Here is a 17415-nt window from a genome sequence, read left to right as displayed (position 1 = left end):
TCCTCTCCTGTTGTCTCAGGTGTGAAATGGGATGTTACCACACAGACTTGCTATTAGATGAGTTAATGTGGAGGAAACAAGTGAAAAAGGACCCTTTGTCTTTTAACCCAATCTTGTGGATACATTACATGCCCAGGAGATGGGGAAGCAAAAGAGACTGACAGAGACTGACCACGGACATAGCCCCAGGACTGCTGCTTTTATTTTTCAAACATTCTTTTGAACACACTTACTAATGCCTTAAGTATTGTAGTAGCCACTCCCTCCTCCTTCTGAGGTCTCCGTCATGCCATCCTGAGTAATTGCTTTTTAAGCACTGATCAACCCAGAATGATTTTTATCTTCACAGCTTCTTTCCTGTCTCCCCGTTGGTCTGCTGGCTGAGTCATCTAGGGGAAGAGGTTCTGGGCATTTAAAAACTTGGTAGGCAATACTTATGGTTGTTCTGGAAGCCCCAGGAATGGCTGACCACATCCTGCACTGCCCTGGTTTACTCTACATCCATCCAGCTTTATCTTCCTCCAGAATGCTTATATCAACTACCCAAGTAGGAGTTCACCAACTGATAGCGTATGAGCTCAGCTACTGCTAGTGTAGGAGATCAACTGCTAGTGTAAATCATCTGTTGCTAGCATAGGCATCACCAACTGCCAGCACTGACTGCCAACGCAAGAGCTCTCCTAGTGCCAGTGTAGGAGTTCACCTAATGCCAGTGTAGGAGATCATCTACTCCCAGTGTAGGGGCTCACCCACTGTAGGATAGATATGTCATAGATTGTTACCCGTCACTCACAAAGGTATCAGGGCACGTGCAGGAGCTTGCACGTTCATTGTGGTCTCTCTGAACCTAGAACACTGGGTGGTACCCTGGGGATGCAGAAGTCAGCAGGAGTAATATTTGTAAAGCTGAAAATCAGTCTATTTGCCAACAGGTATCACTGAAGCTCATTTTTTTTCTCTCGACTGGTGGATGGTAGCAGCATGTCACCCCAAAACATCTCATTTGGCATAAAGGTTATGTAACCAAGCAGGACCCTACGAGGCTTTCCTGGGACAGACCCTTCCCCCATATCCTCTGATACCTGATGTACATTTCCTGAGTTGTTTTACAAATGCTAAAACCACCACCAAATGGAAGAAATTAACTACTTGATGATCATGGGCCCCCAGACCTACTGGAGCCTAAGGTTGATAATGTTAACCACCCTGTTACCTCACCATCAACCAATCAGAGAATTGTGCAGGAGCTGATCACATACCCTGAGATTCCCTCCTCCCTCACCTGGCCTTTAAAAATGCCTTGCTGAAACCCTTCAGGGGGAGTTCGGGGTTTTAGAGCCACGTGTCCTCCTTTACAATAAATGCTGCATTTTCCTTCACCACAACCGGTGTTAGTGGATTGGATTTACTACGCATGGTCGAGCAGACCCAAGTTTGGTTTGGTAACAATTATTTTGAGCTGGAGGTGGTTGAGAAGCAAATACAAGCTCCCTGCCTTTCCCTATCTATCTAAAAGCAGGACACACATTTACAGAGGTAGTCCTGTCCCCTCTCCACAGGAAAGATTTGGAGACAATTCTAATCTTATCAGTTTGGAGATGGCATGGGGCTGGGGTGGGGGGGGGGGCGGTGGCGGTGGGGTAGGATCTACATATAACAAACCTTACTAACTAGCATTAGGTACCATTAGTTTACCTGCTCATTTTACGACCTTGGAAGCCTAAAACTGCTTTCCCTGTCATTTCTCCATAAACATTGTTCTTTGTTGAAGATGCCATCTAAGCCAGAGATCTAAGCTGCTGCTCTGTTACTCATTTTCCTGGGGTTTCTCCTATGCATACCTGAGGTATACGTGTCAATAAACGTCTTTGTTTTTCTCTTGTTTAGCTTTATTACGGGGTCTCAGCCAAGAACTCAGAAGGGTTGAGGGAATATGATTTTTCCTCCCTTACATTTGTGTCCAGCTTTGTTCTAAAGCCACAGCCAGAGGCGTCTTGGTGTCCTCGGGACAGTTGTGTGCTCTTTTATTAAACCCACAAGGCTGTCCCACAGGCTACGTTTCCAGTGGCCATTGTGGAAGTCCCAAACCTTAAAGTCCAAATCTTGCTACAGGCAGCAAGCAAACACTATGCTCAGATTCTCAACAGGAAGTGAAGCAGTGGGCCCCGTTCCTTGGGAAATCATATGGAAATAATTCCCCAGCCAAAACATGGCCAGACCCCTGACTCAATTGAGAAAATACTTCCTCCTGTGTACATAATTTGAAGGATCTGTTGTTCAAGATATTCAAAAGTGGTGTATACATAGTAACAATAACAAAAAAAGCCCAAGAATGGGAGAATGAGTAAATAATCAAGTAAATGAAAAAGTACTGGCTATTGAACACAGTGGAACATGGGAAATGTTTATCAGGTTATCTGAAAAAAAGGAAAAAACTGCCCACAGTACCTGCATGAAATGAACACATGTGTTGAGCCAAAGAACATGGAAACCATACCTGGGAGTTGCTGTGCTTGTGTGGGCAGCAGCTGCATCCCCGATTTTACCAGTGAGCATCTTGTTTCTGTATCCCCTCCCAGAGGGTGGGCCCTCTGGAGGATTTCCCCACCCCCCAACCTAAAAGATAAGGGGACTACAGACAACTGTTAGTTGATTTACTGTGAGAATGGTCCTTACAATTAATAAAAATCTAGGGGTGCAGAGACGCTGCATCACACCTTCTTGAGAAGGGTGAAGAAGCATCAAAACTTAAAGCGAAAACGAACCCTGGACTTTGTAAGCCAGGGCTCTCTGTGGCCTCACCCCCTCCCCCAGGCAGGAGTGAGACTCTGGGTTCTGAGTTCAGGGACCACCCCACGGGCCACTGAAGAGGCATCTGAGAGGGCAACGCCAGCTTGCTGTTCTCAGTGCCGCTCAGATGGAAACAGTGAGGTGTCATTTCTGAGCCTCACACTCACCTCCAGGCCCTCAGACCTCCCAGAACTGAACCTCTGCACTGGGAACCAGGGAAGGAGCTTTTTCCAGAAGCTCTGAGTGGGCCACGTTCAGGGGGATTTGAGGGCATCTGTGCGTCCTAGTTAATCAACCACTTTATTCAGTGAGTTGCTCCCAGTTCCCTCCCTGTGGCCTTTCCCACATCACCTGTCACCTGAGGACTCTGCTGCACCCCAGTTAATCTGAGGCAACTACATCCAGACCCAGCCCCCCCCCCCCACCAGTTGGGACCAGACCCCAAGACAGGCTGGTGGGCCTGGAGCAACCTCTTGGCCAGCAGTCTCACAAGACAGCAGCTTTCTCGAGGTGTGGCCCCAGGGTTTGGGGGGGGTGCCCGGACTGAAGCTGAGAGTTCTGCAGGCCCTGGTGTCTCACCCCAGACTGAGGCTGGGTGGGGCCGGCTGGTGAGGCTCCTGGAACCAGAGCTACCAGGGCCCTAGGCTCAGGGCTCTGCGAAGGACTGTGTGTGGTGCACTGGTGAATGGGGTCTCAGCACCTGATGACCTTGGAGAGTCCCCCGAGGGAGGACAGCCCAGCCTGCACACACTCACACATGGCTTCCTGGGAGTGGCAGTGACAGAGTTCAGTTTGCTCCACGTATCCGAGTGGCATTACGAGTGTTTTCCATAGCTCAGAGGACAAGCACCCTCTTCTCAGGTTTTTCAAGTGTCTCGAAGACTCGGAAGGCAGGACAAGGGGCTATGAGAGGCCTGCTCACTGGGGAGCCAGCATGTCCCCAGGCCCACCTTTCGGCCTGCAGATGGTCATAGGGGTTGGGCTGCTGGACAGAGGTGAGAAGAGGGCCCGCAGGGTCCCCGAGAAGGGCGTCTCAGGAAAGGTATACAAGAGCGACCCATCGTTGGCACTGTAGAAGGACAGATGTCCAGCCTCGTAGTCCAGAAAGATGCCCACGCGCCGGGGTGGGTCTCGGAGAGGGGCAAAAGCCCGCTCGGAGGAGTTGTAGTAGCTCCCCAGGAACACCAGGATCCAGAACCCGTTACCAGCAAACAGCTCGCCCTTCTCCTTGCGGTTGGCGTTCTCTCTGCAGACGCCCAGGGCCCAGCTGGCCCGCTCCCCGACCTCCACCTCCCAGTAGTGGCGGCCCGAGGTCAAGGGCTCCCGGCCCAGCACACAAGGCCCGGGGTCGAACCGCTCAGGGCTGTCGGGCAGGGCCTGCCGCAGGTCCCCCCGCCGCACGCTCCTCCTGTCCTCTGACAGTACCAGCTCCGGGTTGGCGGTGTCAGGATCCAGGGTCATGTCCCCTGCAGACAGAACAGTGGTCAACCCTCGAAGCTGTCTGCCCCAGACCCATACAACCTTGCAGTCTGTGACTGCCCATAAACTGACCACGCCCCTTCTCACTCGAAGAGATTCCCTAACCACTTCTCGTTGTATCTTGGAACGTTCTAGAAAGCAGTCCATGCTTCCTTGTGATTCATGCCCCTTTAGAGCACAGCAGGAAACCCTGAGTGCTTTCCGTGTCCATTCTTTCAGTCCCCAGAGAGAAGGGTGTGCGTGTTCTAGGGCAGCTTTCATCCCAGACTCCACAAGCCTGGGGTCCACACGGGTGCTCTGGCACCTGAATGACCCTAGGAGGGTGGTCCCACCTCTATTTTTCCTAAATGCCATCAGTGAAAAGCTTGGACCTGGCCTTCCTTTAGCTGCTATCTTCTGCCCAGTGGCCCTGATCCCTCCTAGTTTCTCATCCACGAACTGGGAGCCTGCGTGTTGTTCCTACCACAGACCCCAGCCCACCAGCAAAAGCTCAGGACTGGCACTTCCTCTGGACTGGAGACAGCGCGTGGGATCCCCCCGGCCTCTGCACAACACTCACCTCGGAACCTCCGCAAGGCCTCCACCAGCCCTGGGACCCTGCACACCGTCCTCATCTCCATGGGCACCACCTCAGGAGGCTGTAGCTTCACGTCCTGGACTCTGGAGGGGCAGTGGAGGTGTCACCCCTGCAGTGGGCCCACCTTGAACCCTGCCCACCTTCCCTGGGGAGAGTCCGAAGCTCCTACCTGCGCAGGGTGTCCCTGATATCCTGTGGGAGAGACACACACTGCGTCAGCACCCATCCCCCAGGTGAAGGGCATGAAATGCAGCCAGGCCAGCTGAGACCACTCCCACACTGGGACATCTCAGCTGAGACCCCAAACTGCATTTCACATAAACCTGTGGTTCTTATCTCACTTCCTGGGCCAACCCATCCTCCTTCTAGAACCTCTGCTTCCTGCAGCTTCTCCAGCAACATTCACTCATCCTCGAGGGCTGCCCCCTCTCACCTCCTAGCTGCCTGCCTAGCCCTCCCACCACCTTACTAACCACAGCCCATTTCTACTGACTTCCCTCAATCCCCGCCACACACTTGTCCGGGATTCTTCCTGCTTCCCAGGCTTAAGATCACCTGATGGCTCAGCAAAGGCCAAAGGACTAAATTTTAGCCCCAGGATGGCAACTGGGAGCCTCTTACCGGTCCCTGAAAGTCCACTCAGCTCTGAGGCCCCAAGGAGGGTCACCTCCCACAGGAAGCCCCCTGGGCTGCACATGCAGCGTCCTTGCTCCCACCTGTGGGCACAAATTGCAGGGGCCAGGAGCTGAGCAGATTCTCAGGGGCAGCACTGGGCCCATGCGGGAATCCCTATGGGAGACCTGTTGGCTTTTTCTCTCAGCCCAGTGGGCCCAAACCTTCAGAGAGCTGGGTGGTGACCCACTGGCCCGTCCCCATTAGGGCTCCCAGACAAGCGCTAACAGCAGTTCGTGCAGTTCAGCAGCGGTGTCCACTCCCAGTGTTTCACAGGAAGGAGACCAGCTGGTGAGGACCTGAGAGGTCCAGGCAAGCACCAGTCAGTCAGCCTGCTTTGCACAATGCATCCTCCACTTTCCTGCTCTCCATTCCCATGCCTGGCCTTCCCTTGAGACCCCCCCACATGCCCACCCCCAGGAGTGGCTGCCAGCTCACCTGCAGCAGCCCCAGGGCTGGTAGCTGGCAGCGCCCCTCCAGCTCAGTGATGAGCTCGGCCAGCTGGGCGCTCTGCTGTCCGAGCCGGGCCGCGCTCTCCCGCAAGGGGGGCAGCACCTCCAGCTCTTCCTCCTCCAGCCTCTGCAGCAGCCGCTGCTCCTCCTCCACAAGCAGCCGGCGCAGCCTCTCAAACTCCGTCAGCACATTCTGCCGCTGGGTCTCCACCATCTTCTGTGGGGGTCAGGGAGGACAGCTGAGGGCCTAGGACCTGGAGCCACCCTAACCCCCAATCCGGGGTCCCCCACATCCATCCCTTCCTGACCCCAAACCCACCACTTGGGCCCTCATACCCATCCCTCCCTGATCCCCAAACCAATACACCCAGGGCCCCCCATGCCTGGTCCTCCCTGACCCCCACTCCCAACCCCCAAGCCCACCCTGAGGTGGGTTATACATGGGGTCTGGGGCAGGGGTGCTGCCCAGAAGCACGAGGCTGAATGCGAACAGTGGCGTCCTGCGGTGGCGGCCCTCATGCCCCCTGCCCCCACCCACACTGGATGCCTGGCCACCTGCCTGCCACAAGGAGCAGGTCTCCTCCGCCTGGGCCTGGAACAGCAGTGCATCCTCCATTTGCTTCCGCAGATGCTCCAGGGATTTCTCCAGCTTGCCCTACAGGGAGGTGAGCCCAGAGTGACCCCGGCCAGGCCAGGCCTCCAGGCTGGGCCTTATACCTCCTCCCACCTGCCCAACCCCAGCTAAGCTTGAACTCAGCTGGCAGGGACTAGTCGTGGAAAACTGGGCCTGGGACATGACAGGTGGAGCAAACTCAAATTTGCCAGGAGATGCCCTCTAACTGGCATGGCCCTCCCACCACTGCCCTAACCAGCTACTTCCCCTTGCCTGAATATCCTTTCTTCTGTTGTTCCCACCCCTCCCTAATCTCAGGGCAACCTTCCCACAACCCAACTTCCCACTGCATCACCACCTTCTTTCTTCCAACTGGAACGAGCCACAGGATGCGCACATTTGTATCATATCCTTCTGTATCCAGTTACAGAACATGACACAGTAGAGGAAAACGCTTTTCCTCCCCTATGATAGACAGGATTAAGTGCTACCACATGAGACTTTATCAGGTCAGCTGGGAGAGGCCTCTAGAGAGCTGCTGGTCATTCTCTGCTCTTTTGGTCACTTTCCACACCCTGATCGGGGTACTCAGTGACAGAGGGCAAATCTGCTAGACTGATGTAAGAAGGGGGTGTTCCTGTATGCATGTTATACCTCAAAATGAGAAGAAAACCACAGGAATTGTGTCAGGACAAGCCCAGTGATGTGGATCAGGTATAGGTTTATTCTGTTGTCCCAGAGGCTTGCTCTATGATAGTGACAGAGTACTGATTCTAACGTTGACTAAAGCATGTACTTGATGCACCTCAGCAGAGACACTACTGGCCATAAAGCAAAATGCAAACCACAGTCAAAAAGTTTGAAAGATGCCACCCATGTACCTAATATCTTGGGTTTCAGAAGCAAACCCACCTGCAGGAATGTAGTAGGCAGCTGGCCAGGTGAGCCAGGTAAGTGTTTGCCCTGAGGCTCTTAGCAGAAAGGGGAGTGCTGGCGTCCGTTTGGATTTTAAGGAAATGCATTTCCAGAACAGAGAAACAAGGCATCTCAGCCTGGGCTCAAAGCAGGGCTGAGCCCTGGCTTGTCAGCTGGCAGAGTATCCTACTGGGAAAGCCTGGTGGGCCCTGGCGTCCGCCTCCCAGGGCAATGGCTCTGTCCCCGCATTGATCCCTGCCTGGGGCTCTGCAGCGGCTTCCTGGCTGCCTTCCCATCTCTTCTCACCAGAACTTCAGCACTGGCGTCGGCCCCAAGGCCCTGGTCTGCCCTGCCCTGCCCACAACCCTCTGAGGGCTCAGAGTCCTCATCCGTGCACGTCCACCTGGGACCAGCCACCTCTGAGGTTCCCTTCCCACTTTCTCCTCTCCCGGCTCCATCCCTGCCAACGGTCAGTCAAACCTGCCCAGTCCCCGCCCCAGACAGCCCTCCCACCGGTTCTGTGGGACCTAAACTTCAGAAAGCACGCCCCCTCCCCACGACCTGGTCCCCAGGCCAGCGCCTCACTGGTGGGCGGTGCCCCAGTCCCTCTAGGGTGCCGGTTTGGGACAGGCTGCAGCCCCCTACACACCCCCGAGACCCGGACCAGGCTGGGACCCGAGCCCACAACCTGGGCCAGGCTGGGGCCCCCAACCCCCCAGGCCCAAGCCACACCCCCCCCAACCCGCAGCGACCCCCTGCTAGGCCGTGCTCCGCCTGGACCTGCCCACACCTTGAGATCGTCGGCCGCGTCCTGCAGTGGACGCACTCGGTGCGCCCAGTGCTCCCCCGAGCGCTCGCAGGCCGCGCAGAGCAGGCGCAGCTCTTCGCCGCAGAAGGCGGCCAGTGGCTCGCGGTGCGCGGCGCACACGCCCTGTGGGACGGGAGACGGAGGGTGCAGGCGCCGCGCCATCTCGGCCATCTTGGCGAGCGGTCGATTGGGTCGCAGGTTCCTCTGCGGGGACAGCTCGCGGCACTCGGGGCACGCGTACGGGCCCTCGGGCTGGCCCCAGCAGCGCCGGATGCACTCGCGGCAGAAGTTGTGGCCGCAGTCGGTCATCACCGGATCCGTAAAGTAGTCGAGGCAGATGGCGCAGGTGGCCTCCTCTTGGAGGTTGGTGGACAGGTCCGGGGCGGCCATGGCACCGGTGTAACGGAGGAGGGCAGTGTGGTCCGCCGGGTCGGGCGGTGGCCGGCCGCTGCCGGGACTATGGGGAGCGCGCAAGGACGCGGGGTCTCCGGGGACGCGAGTTGCAGGGCACCGGGGGACTCGGGGAGCTTCGGAGCGCAGGGGCTCCGGGGTCCAAGGCTGCGCGGCTCCTGGGCTGCGGAATATACTGCTCCGGGACTGCAGAGGCTCCAGGAACGTAGGGCCTAGGAATACCTCACGCGGGCAGGAAGAGGAGTCGAACTGGGGGCGGAAGCAGGAAGCAGCTGGGTTTTTTTTTTTTTTTTTTCCCCCTTTGGAACAACCCACTTTAGCTCCGGATTGGCCGTGGCCTGTCACGCGGCCCGCGGGCCGGACAGAATTGGAGGCTGATCACCCGGGGATCTTGCGTTGCCGCCGCCGCCTGCGCTGCTGCCTCTGGGCTGTTGCGGTGTTGCACCGCCTGGCCTCTCGGTCGGGCCTGGGGAAAGGTGGGGTGCAGGGGCCGGGGCCAGCGGGGTGCCCCGCACGGTCACTGGGCTCTCCGCGAAGCGCAGAGACCGCGAGGACAAGGGGAAGCTGAGGCTGTGTCGTGGGCCCCAAATCGTTCCCCGTGCGCTCCTGGTTGTCTTCGCGCGTCCCCGGGCTGGGAACGGTCAGAACTTACTGGGTGAGGCGCTTGGCCCGCAGGGACTTTGGCCTTGTTGGGGTACGAGTACATTGACCAGAATTCTAGGTTTCTGGCAACTGTTACCTGGCTGTTAATGCGTCTGCAAAGGCGGGGCTCAGGGGGAGGTGGTGGGGTGGGCGGTGGAGAGGGAGTGAAAAGAAAAGACCCTTTCTGATCCTCAGTCTTTGAATTTTGCCCCTGCAACTTCCCTGGGTAGAAGGGATGGAGGTGGGGAGCTCTGAGGCTTTTAGGATTTCAGCTTGAAAAATCTCTTCACTTTTTCATTTTCCCCGTGAAGGACCCAAATATGGAATTTGTGGAGGACAAAGAAGGTAGATACTTGAGGCCTTGGCTCTACATATAAAAACCTGAACCATGGAGGAGCCAATGAATGGCAACATCTCAAGTGGAGATTGAGGGACGTGGCTAAAGAACACTGCACAACGCTGTGCCTGGTACATATGTTTTTAGAAACTGAACCACTATGACAGTTTTCTTCTCTATGAAGCATCTGTAAATATAGCCTCTTAATGTTTAACTGCTTTAATCATGATTACATTTCCGCTTTGTGAAACCACCCTGCACAGCCGACGGCTCTCAAATGCCTCATGCGAGATAAGCTGGGCAGGTGGGCCTTGCTGAGCTGGACCACATCACCTTCTGGAGAAACCAGGGCTGCCCAGGCTCTCCCTCTGTGCGCCGCTATCACTTCAGCCATAGGGTCACTGTAGAGACGACCATCTGGCCCGATTTGGGGGCCCCAAGGCAGAAGAAGGGTTGCAGGGGGCCAGAGAAGGCGGGCTGGGAGTAGGTATGCAGGTGGGACCCATTGTTCACGTTGTAGAAGGACACCTCTCCGGCCTCGAAATCCAGGAAGATGCCCATGTGGCTGGGGGGGCTCAGTCAGCGTGACGGGGGTCAGGGCAGACGTGGCAGGTGCATACCTCTTTCCCTTGCATAGCTGCACCACCCAGAACCCATTTTCTGGGCACTTGAGGACCCTGCCCCTCCGGCTCACGTTGTCCCTGCACACGCCCAGGGCCCACAGTGCATCAGCAGTGAGGTTCATGCCCACCTCCCAGTAGTGCCTCCCTGAGGAGACGGTCTCTTGGCCCACTGCACAGGGGTAGCCTAGGAACCTGTCCTTGCCACGGGGTGTGCCGTCCGTCGGGGTGCTCAGGTAGCGCCTCTGGCGGCTCTCATATAAGAGGAGGTAGGGGTATGCCGTGGAGGGATTGGGTACCACATTCTCTGGAGACAGGCCCGGGGTGGAGGGGAGAGGGGAAACTTTCAGGGTCAGGGTGGGGAGGGTGAGGCCCTAGCAGGGGCCAAATAATCCCCCATTCATCCTAACCCCCACCCAGGCCTCCCTTTGGCTAAGTTCAGCTGTGAACCTGGAGTTGCTACATGATCCCATACCCCAAACTGTGGATATTGGTGGTGCCAAGGAGATGGGGCTGGGGAACCATTTGGGCATTGGGCAGTGTGGTTGAGACCCCCCCCCCGTTGGTGGCCCTTGTCTTGAGTGGCTAGGAGCAGGGTGGGGCACTGCCAAGAGCACCTGGGCCCCCACTACTTACCTTGGAAACTCTTGAGCACCTCTATCTGCCCCGGCATCCTACAGACGGTCTTCAGCATGGTGGGGGTGGCCTCTGGGTACTGCACACTCAGGCTGTTCTTCCTCCAGTGGACACAGGTCTCACTGTCCCCTCTGGCCCCACTCGCAGTCCTCCCTGCACCCATCACCTCCTCCACCGCAGGTGGCTACGTACCTGCCCAGGAGGTCCTTCACATCCTTCAAAAGGCACGGAAGGAGGAAGAGAGACTGGCAAGGTCTCATTAGAGATCTGTGGAGTTCCCGAACACCCTGTGTCGACATTTGGCCAGTAGGGCTAGAAGGGCTTTATGATGTTTTCCCATGGCCCTGTTTGCAGTTTCCAGAGTGTAACCCTGTCTTTTGGCTGTACACAGTAAGGTATCTGACTTACCCAAGCCTCCTGCTACCCATCACAATGAATGAGGACACAGGGAAGCTGTCCTGCTCATGATGGACCATGGAGGCATGGGAGACCAAATGGTGTTTTCACCCTGTGGGCCTTGGGCCTTGAGTGGGTCAGGAGTCAGTTTAGTGGGTTGCAAACAGCTTGCTCTTTGATAGAAGACAAAGTATTCCCCCAAAGGTAGAGCGAGTGTATAGTCTTGTCTACACCAGGACACTTATTGGGGACAAAACCCACAGGATGCCAGGATAACAGGCATAAAACTGGATTGACCCAGGCACACTGGGAGATATAGATACCCTGCATGTGGCATTTGCTTCACTTGTGTAAACACATTCCTGTGAATGTGCGTATAATGGCTCACAGTGTGAAATGTATTTTTTTGCTATGGATTCCATCACTGCACACTTGATGAGCCAGTTACCCACTTTTTGGCCAACATAATTGCCCCTTCCAGGGCCTCGGTGTGCAGGCCTATCCGTGGGAGGCCAGCTGCACCTTCTCCCCACTTCCATAGCTGGCAGGTGTGATCATGTGACTTGCTCTTGCCTGAGAAGTCACGGGTGCCTGTCTGGGCCAGTGTGTCTGTGCCCTGCATCACTGTGGACAACAGCTGCCCTCAGGCCACATCCCTAGGCTATGAAGGGAATGAACACAGGTCTCTAGGATTGGAGCCTGTCATAGACTGAATTGGCCCCTCCCCAAATTCATCTGTTGTGGAGCCCTAACCCCCAGTACCTCAGCATGTGACTGTATTTGGAGATAGGGTCTTAAAGATGTGACTAAGATAATATCAGGTCATTAAGGTGGGCTGTAATCCAATCTGATGATGTCCTTATAAGAAGAAGCTATCAGGGCACAGACACAGAGGGATGACCATGTGAGGACACAGGGAGAAGATGGCTCTCTATAAGCCAAAGAGAGAAGCCTCAGGAGAAACCAGCTCTGCCCACTTGAGCTCAGACTTCCAGCCTCCAGGAACATGAACAATAAATGTCTGTTGTTTAAACCACCCGGTCTGTGGTATTTGTTACGCAGCCTGAGCTGACTGAGACAGAGCCTTTCCCGTTGGCCTGAATCTGTTGCCACAGGTCAGCCCACCCTAACCACACCTGAGCCAGAGCTCATGCCCCCACCCCCCACCCCCAGCCAGGTGAACAGGTGTGCCCACCTCACCTGCAGCATCTGGAGCGGTGTGCGCTCATTCCTGTCCTCCAGCTGCAGTAGCAGCATCTTCAAGGAGTGACTCTGCTGGTCCAGTGAGGCCATGCTCTTCTGCAGCTTTGCCACTGTCTCCTCCTCCTCCTCCTTCAGGGCCTGGAGGAGGCGCTGCTTCTCCTCCATCAGGAGGAGGCCCATCTTCTCAAACTCAACCACGATGCACTCCCTCCGCTCCTTCACCTTCTCCTGTGGTGGTAGTGGTGGGGGTCCTAGGTGAGGTACCGCTCAGGGCCCCACCACCCCAAGTGCCTGCTTTCAGACCCCACCCACCAACCAAGCCCACCAGCTTGGAAGCGCTGCTCTGGGGACGATGACACATCTGAATCCCAGTGACCCACAGAAAACCAGCAAACCTGGCAGGGATAGAAGCCAGGGGCCACACAGAGGCCCCCTGCACTGTCACTGTAGCATAATTTTACTCTGAGCCCCAAATGGCAACTTCCAAGCATCCGTGTGCCCTTGCTCCCTGCATCTCTGAAGTGGCCAGTCTGTGCCGAGGGCACTGTTCTCAGTCCTGGTTTGGCAGGAATTCTGTGACCTGGGAAATCATTGCCTTTCTGGGGTCCCATGTTCACATCCACACGGGACAGTGATTCCCACCTCAAGGGGTTCCACAGGTTCAGGAGACCCTGTGGGTGCTCTGGGGCCTGGCTGGGCCTTCCCCACCCTGCTCAGCTGCTGAGCGTGGTCCCCAGCACCTACCTGCCATTCGGCCAAGGTCTGTTCCTACTTGGCTTGCAACTTCCCGGTCTTCATCATTTCCTCTCGCAGGTATCCCATGTTTTCCTCCAACTTCAACTGTGGGGCACCCAAACCATGGGATTTGGAGTCAGTGGGCCCCCTGCATGCCCCACATCTAGATGGTGCCCTCTGAAGATGCATCCACCCCAAAGACCATCCTAATGGGTGCAGGGGATGGAAATATGCCACCCCAAAATCTGCCCCTTTGGCATGAGGACTATTTTGAACAGGAGGCAACTGAGAATCAACAGATGCAGAAAGATGCCTTCCAGGGGCTCCCATTACCTGAGCAAAAGCACCTTGCTGGGGATGTTTTATGCCCATGAAGAAGATGGAAGGTTGGTGTTAAGATGGACCTGCACTAATAACCCTTATCTTCCTTTGGTTTCCCCCTATATATTTACTTTCTGCTATGCTCTGAATGTTTGTGTCCCTCCCCACCAAATTCATATATTGAAGCCTTAACCCACAATGTGATGGTAGAGGTGGGGCCTTTGGGAGGTGATGAGGTCATGAGGGTGGAACCCACATGAATGAGATTAGTGCCATTATAAAAGTGACCCCAGAGAGCTCCCTCGCCCCTTCTTCCATGTGAGGACACAGTGAGAAGTTGACCATGTATGAACCAGGAAGGGGCTCTCACCTGACTGTGCTGGTGCCCTGATCTTGGACTTCCAGCCTCCAACTGTGAGCAATAAATTTCTGCTTGTAAGCCACCCAGTCTGTGGTGTTCTGTTACAGCAGCCCAAGCAGACTGAGACACTTTCCCCACAGTCTGCCACCCTTGGGAGGCTGAAACCTTTGCCTTTGTCTTGTTGCTTTTCTCCAAATGTATTATTCTTTGTTAAGATTCTAGATAAGCCCAAGTTCTAACTGACCCTTTTTTACTGTCGCTGCAGTTTCTCCCAAGTGACTCACATCACACGCATGTGTTAGTAAACGGTTTGCCTTTCTCTTTGATTTGTCTTTGCTCAATCTAATTTATGGGCCCCCAGCCAAAGAGCCTCAGGTAGATGGAGGAGAAAGGCTCCCCTCCCCTTGCCTAACAGAGGGTTGCCTGGCCTCCCCACACAGATGGCTGCACAAGAACCAGGGAATGTGGACAGGCCCAGGTGGGGACTTTGTCAGTCTGGACTCCTGCATAATCAGAGGTGACACCACGATGGCCTGGCCACCAGCCTGTTTTGTCGTGGGAGTGTGGGGACACTTGGGCCTCCCTGCCCTGGCCCCCAGCCCAGGCCCACGTTGTATTCCTGCACAACCTCCTCAATAGGGACCACCCTGTGGGGCCGGTGTTCCTGGGACTCCCTGCAGATGACGCAGATGGGACTCTGGTCGTCCTCACAAAAGAGTTTGAGCAGCTCCTGGTGCACCTGGCACAGGTCCCTGCTCTGTAGGCTGGGGTGCTGCCGCGCCATCTCGGCCACCTTGGTCAGCAGACGGTTGGGCCGCAGGTTCCTCTGGGGGGATAGCTTGCGGCACTCAGGGCAGGGAAAGGAGCCCTTACACTTTCTCCTCCTTTTCTGGCCTTTGGCCTTCTCCCAGGTCAGTCGGATGCACTCTCGGCAGAAATTGTGACCGCGGGTGGTCATCACGGGGTCTGTGAAGTAGTCGAGACAGATGGAGCAAGTGGCCTCCTCCTACAATTTTCTGGCAAGTTCCACAGCATCCATGGCTCCTGGGGAAGGAACGGAGTGTCCTGCCACATCCTCTGTCTGGAGGTCTGTCTGGGCTCTCCATAGTACTCTCTCAGCATCCTTTTGCAGATGGAGTCTGAACACGGGATTGTTAGGGTACCCTGACTTATCTTCAATAAGAGGCACAAATGCCTCCCTGGAAGCTGACAAAGACCCTCTCCTTCATCAAACCCCAGTCAGCTTCCCCTGAGCTGTAGGCCTGTCTTTAGCTGGCCCCACCCAGTTTTAGCGAGAATTTTACAGTACTCCCACCATAATATCTGATCTAGTTCCTCATTCCCACCTTTAATGAATACATGTCCTTGACCCTCCTTGAGTAAGAATCCTGTTAGGCCAGTTTAGCAAGAAGCCCCCTCCTCATGGCGCCTCTTAGTGATTTTCCATCACTGAACCCCATCACCCTGCTCCTTGGCTACAGATCCCCAGCTGTCTTGGCTACAATCAGAGATGACCCCCCAACTCCGTCTGCAATTGCAATAGTCTTAAATAACGTCTTGCGTACCGTTTTAACAAGCATCATGTTTCCTTTAACAGAACACCCGCAGAACAAAGGAAAAAGGGAGTTTAAGAGGAACAACACTCTCTCTTCCATTAGGGAGCCGGGTTGACGAAGGTTCTCTCTTTAACCAAACTCTAGCTCAGCCTCCCTGAACTTTCCGATCAGGCCTTGGGCTTCCATGTTTGTCTCTGCATTGTTTGAGTTTAGGAAGAATCCCACTAGGTGGGTTTAACCAGACACACACCCCCACCCCCACTACTAAGATGTGTCCTCTTAGTAATTTCCCATAACTTACCCCCACCCTACTCCTTGACTATGCATCCCCACTGGCCCATGCTGTATTCAGAACTGAGCTTCACATGGGGTTCTATATAGAATCCCAGGTTCTATGCTGATCTCTTTCTTCCAATTTCAATAGTCCTGAATAAAATCTGTTTTTACCCCTCTAAATACCATCCAGCTCTGGTTTTCCTTGACAAGGTGCTGTGCAGAAAAGACAAAGGAGGGCTACTGCATGCACACGTGCACACAAACACACATACAGGCACACAAACACATACTGCACACAAACACACATACACATGTATGCACACATGTTCACACACGAGCACACATACACAAAAGCACATGCAGAGGCACCTACACACATGTGCACACTTGAACACACAAACACACATACACACACACACTCGGGGGTTGGAATACGCATGACCTTATCCCGTGGAGATCCAAGTCTTCCCCTGTGCACTTCACTGGGTAGTTGTTAGGGCTGAGTTAGAGACTGGATTTGAAAACATCATTTCTGAATTACAAGCACCATCCAGGTTCCCTTTTGTACAATCTGAAACGATGGCGGCTGGATTCCACAGATTCGCGAGTCCCTGACATTGGTTCACTTTGTCTGGAGCTGTCTCTGTGAAGAGCCTTTGGGGTCAGTCTCTCCCTCTGCTCTCAGCTGCCCTTAGGCCCAACTGCTGCCCACCCAACAGAAGCTGGGTGAGAGTAGGGCAGTCTGGTGGGCTGGAGCTCCAGCTCAGGCTCAGGTTTTGGGGGAAGCTGTCCAAGGGCTCTGGGTCAGTGACGGTGGACGGGCCTCCTTTGACCCCAGAATGTTCCTCTGTAAATGTAGGTCTAAAATAGTTGGCTCCTCCCAAGTTACAACCACCTTGAAAGCTGGGAAGGCCAGTCTACTAAGGGCAGGGGGTGCACGGGGTCCCAACCTGAGCCTCAGCGCCCACAGGGTGACCACCTGCCTGCTCCCTCAAGGGGCTGGTACTCACGCTGCACCTCGCCTGGAGCCGCCAGCCACGCCTGCAAACGCGGCCTAGGAAAGCCTGCGTTTGCGCGATGGAGACCATCCCGGCGGGGATGCAAGGGCGCCAGGGCTGTGGGGCTTTGTGGCGTCAGCAGGAGCCGGGGGTCGAGGGGCGGGGCCCGTTATCAGGGTGCGGGGCGGGGAGGTTTACCTTGGCGAGAGGTTGTCAGCAGCCTGGGGATGGAGGCAGGATCCTCCTGATGCGCAAGGAGCCGGCACAGAGGTCGGGGTGGGGAGGGAGAGGGAGTAGGGCAGGGGGTTTGGTAGCCAAGAGGGGAGGGGAAGAGGTAGATGGGGATGGGAGCCTTGTCCGTGGTGGGGGCGAAGACCAGTGGGGAGGCAGGGGGCGGATCCCGTGTTGGCAGGGACGTGAGGATGGAAGAGCCAGCAGGGGGGTCAGGCACCCCTTTGGGGAAGATGAAGGGGGTCGCTGGTCCGTAGGACCCCAGGTCTCCCGCAGCTCCCGCAGCCCCAGGTCTCCCGCAGCTCCCGCAGCTCCGCTCTCCCCGCTCAGGCGTGGCTGGCTGAGGTGTGTTTCTTGTTTCTTTAACGTCTCTAGGATGGAGTCTG

The 17415-nt window shown here is 55.5% G+C and overlaps 2 protein-coding genes and 1 long non-coding RNA gene across 4 annotated transcripts; 1 reads left to right on the top strand and 2 right to left on the bottom strand.

Annotated features, from left to right (window-relative positions):
- Positions 1-2383: 2383 nt before the first annotated feature.
- Positions 2384-8961, bottom strand: TRIM11 (tripartite motif containing 11). Of its 2 annotated transcripts, none has more exons than XM_007169911.2 (6): positions 8289-8961; positions 6530-6625; positions 5957-6187; positions 5016-5038; positions 4829-4929; positions 2384-4256 (listed from the first exon to the last, which is right to left on the bottom strand). In XM_007169911.2, exons 1-6 carry the CDS (start codon positions 8694-8696, stop codon positions 3709-3711), a joined length of 1407 nt encoding a protein of 468 aa, XP_007169973.1. In that variant the 5' UTR covers positions 8697-8961; the 3' UTR covers positions 2384-3708. The 2 variants fall into 2 exon arrangements, with proteins under 2 accessions (XP_007169973.1, XP_057397467.1); XM_057541484.1 differs by having other exon boundaries at positions 5957-6184.
- On the top strand, positions 8590-9910 carry LOC103001876 (uncharacterized). The gene is made up of 3 exons (XR_009007239.1): positions 8590-8669; positions 9038-9411; positions 9671-9910. It is a non-coding gene; the product is annotated as an uncharacterized LOC103001876 (long non-coding RNA).
- Positions 9911-10077: 167 nt separating this feature from the next.
- On the bottom strand, positions 10078-15007 carry TRIM17 (tripartite motif containing 17). Its single transcript, XM_057541483.1, is given in 7 exon segments — positions 10078-10269; positions 10271-10623; positions 10953-11053; positions 11145-11167; positions 12549-12779; positions 13296-13391; positions 14579-15007. Coding segments are annotated over 7 exon segments (1425 nt in total).
- Positions 15008-17415: the final 2408 nt, after the last annotated feature.

The sequence above is a fragment of the Balaenoptera acutorostrata genome, chromosome 2 (genome assembly GCF_949987535.1).
Source record: "Balaenoptera acutorostrata chromosome 2, mBalAcu1.1, whole genome shotgun sequence".
NCBI classification, from domain to species: domain Eukaryota; kingdom Metazoa; phylum Chordata; class Mammalia; order Artiodactyla; family Balaenopteridae; genus Balaenoptera; species Balaenoptera acutorostrata.
Note: the sequence above shows the minus strand (reverse complement) of the source record. Positions and strands in the feature narration are given on the sequence as shown.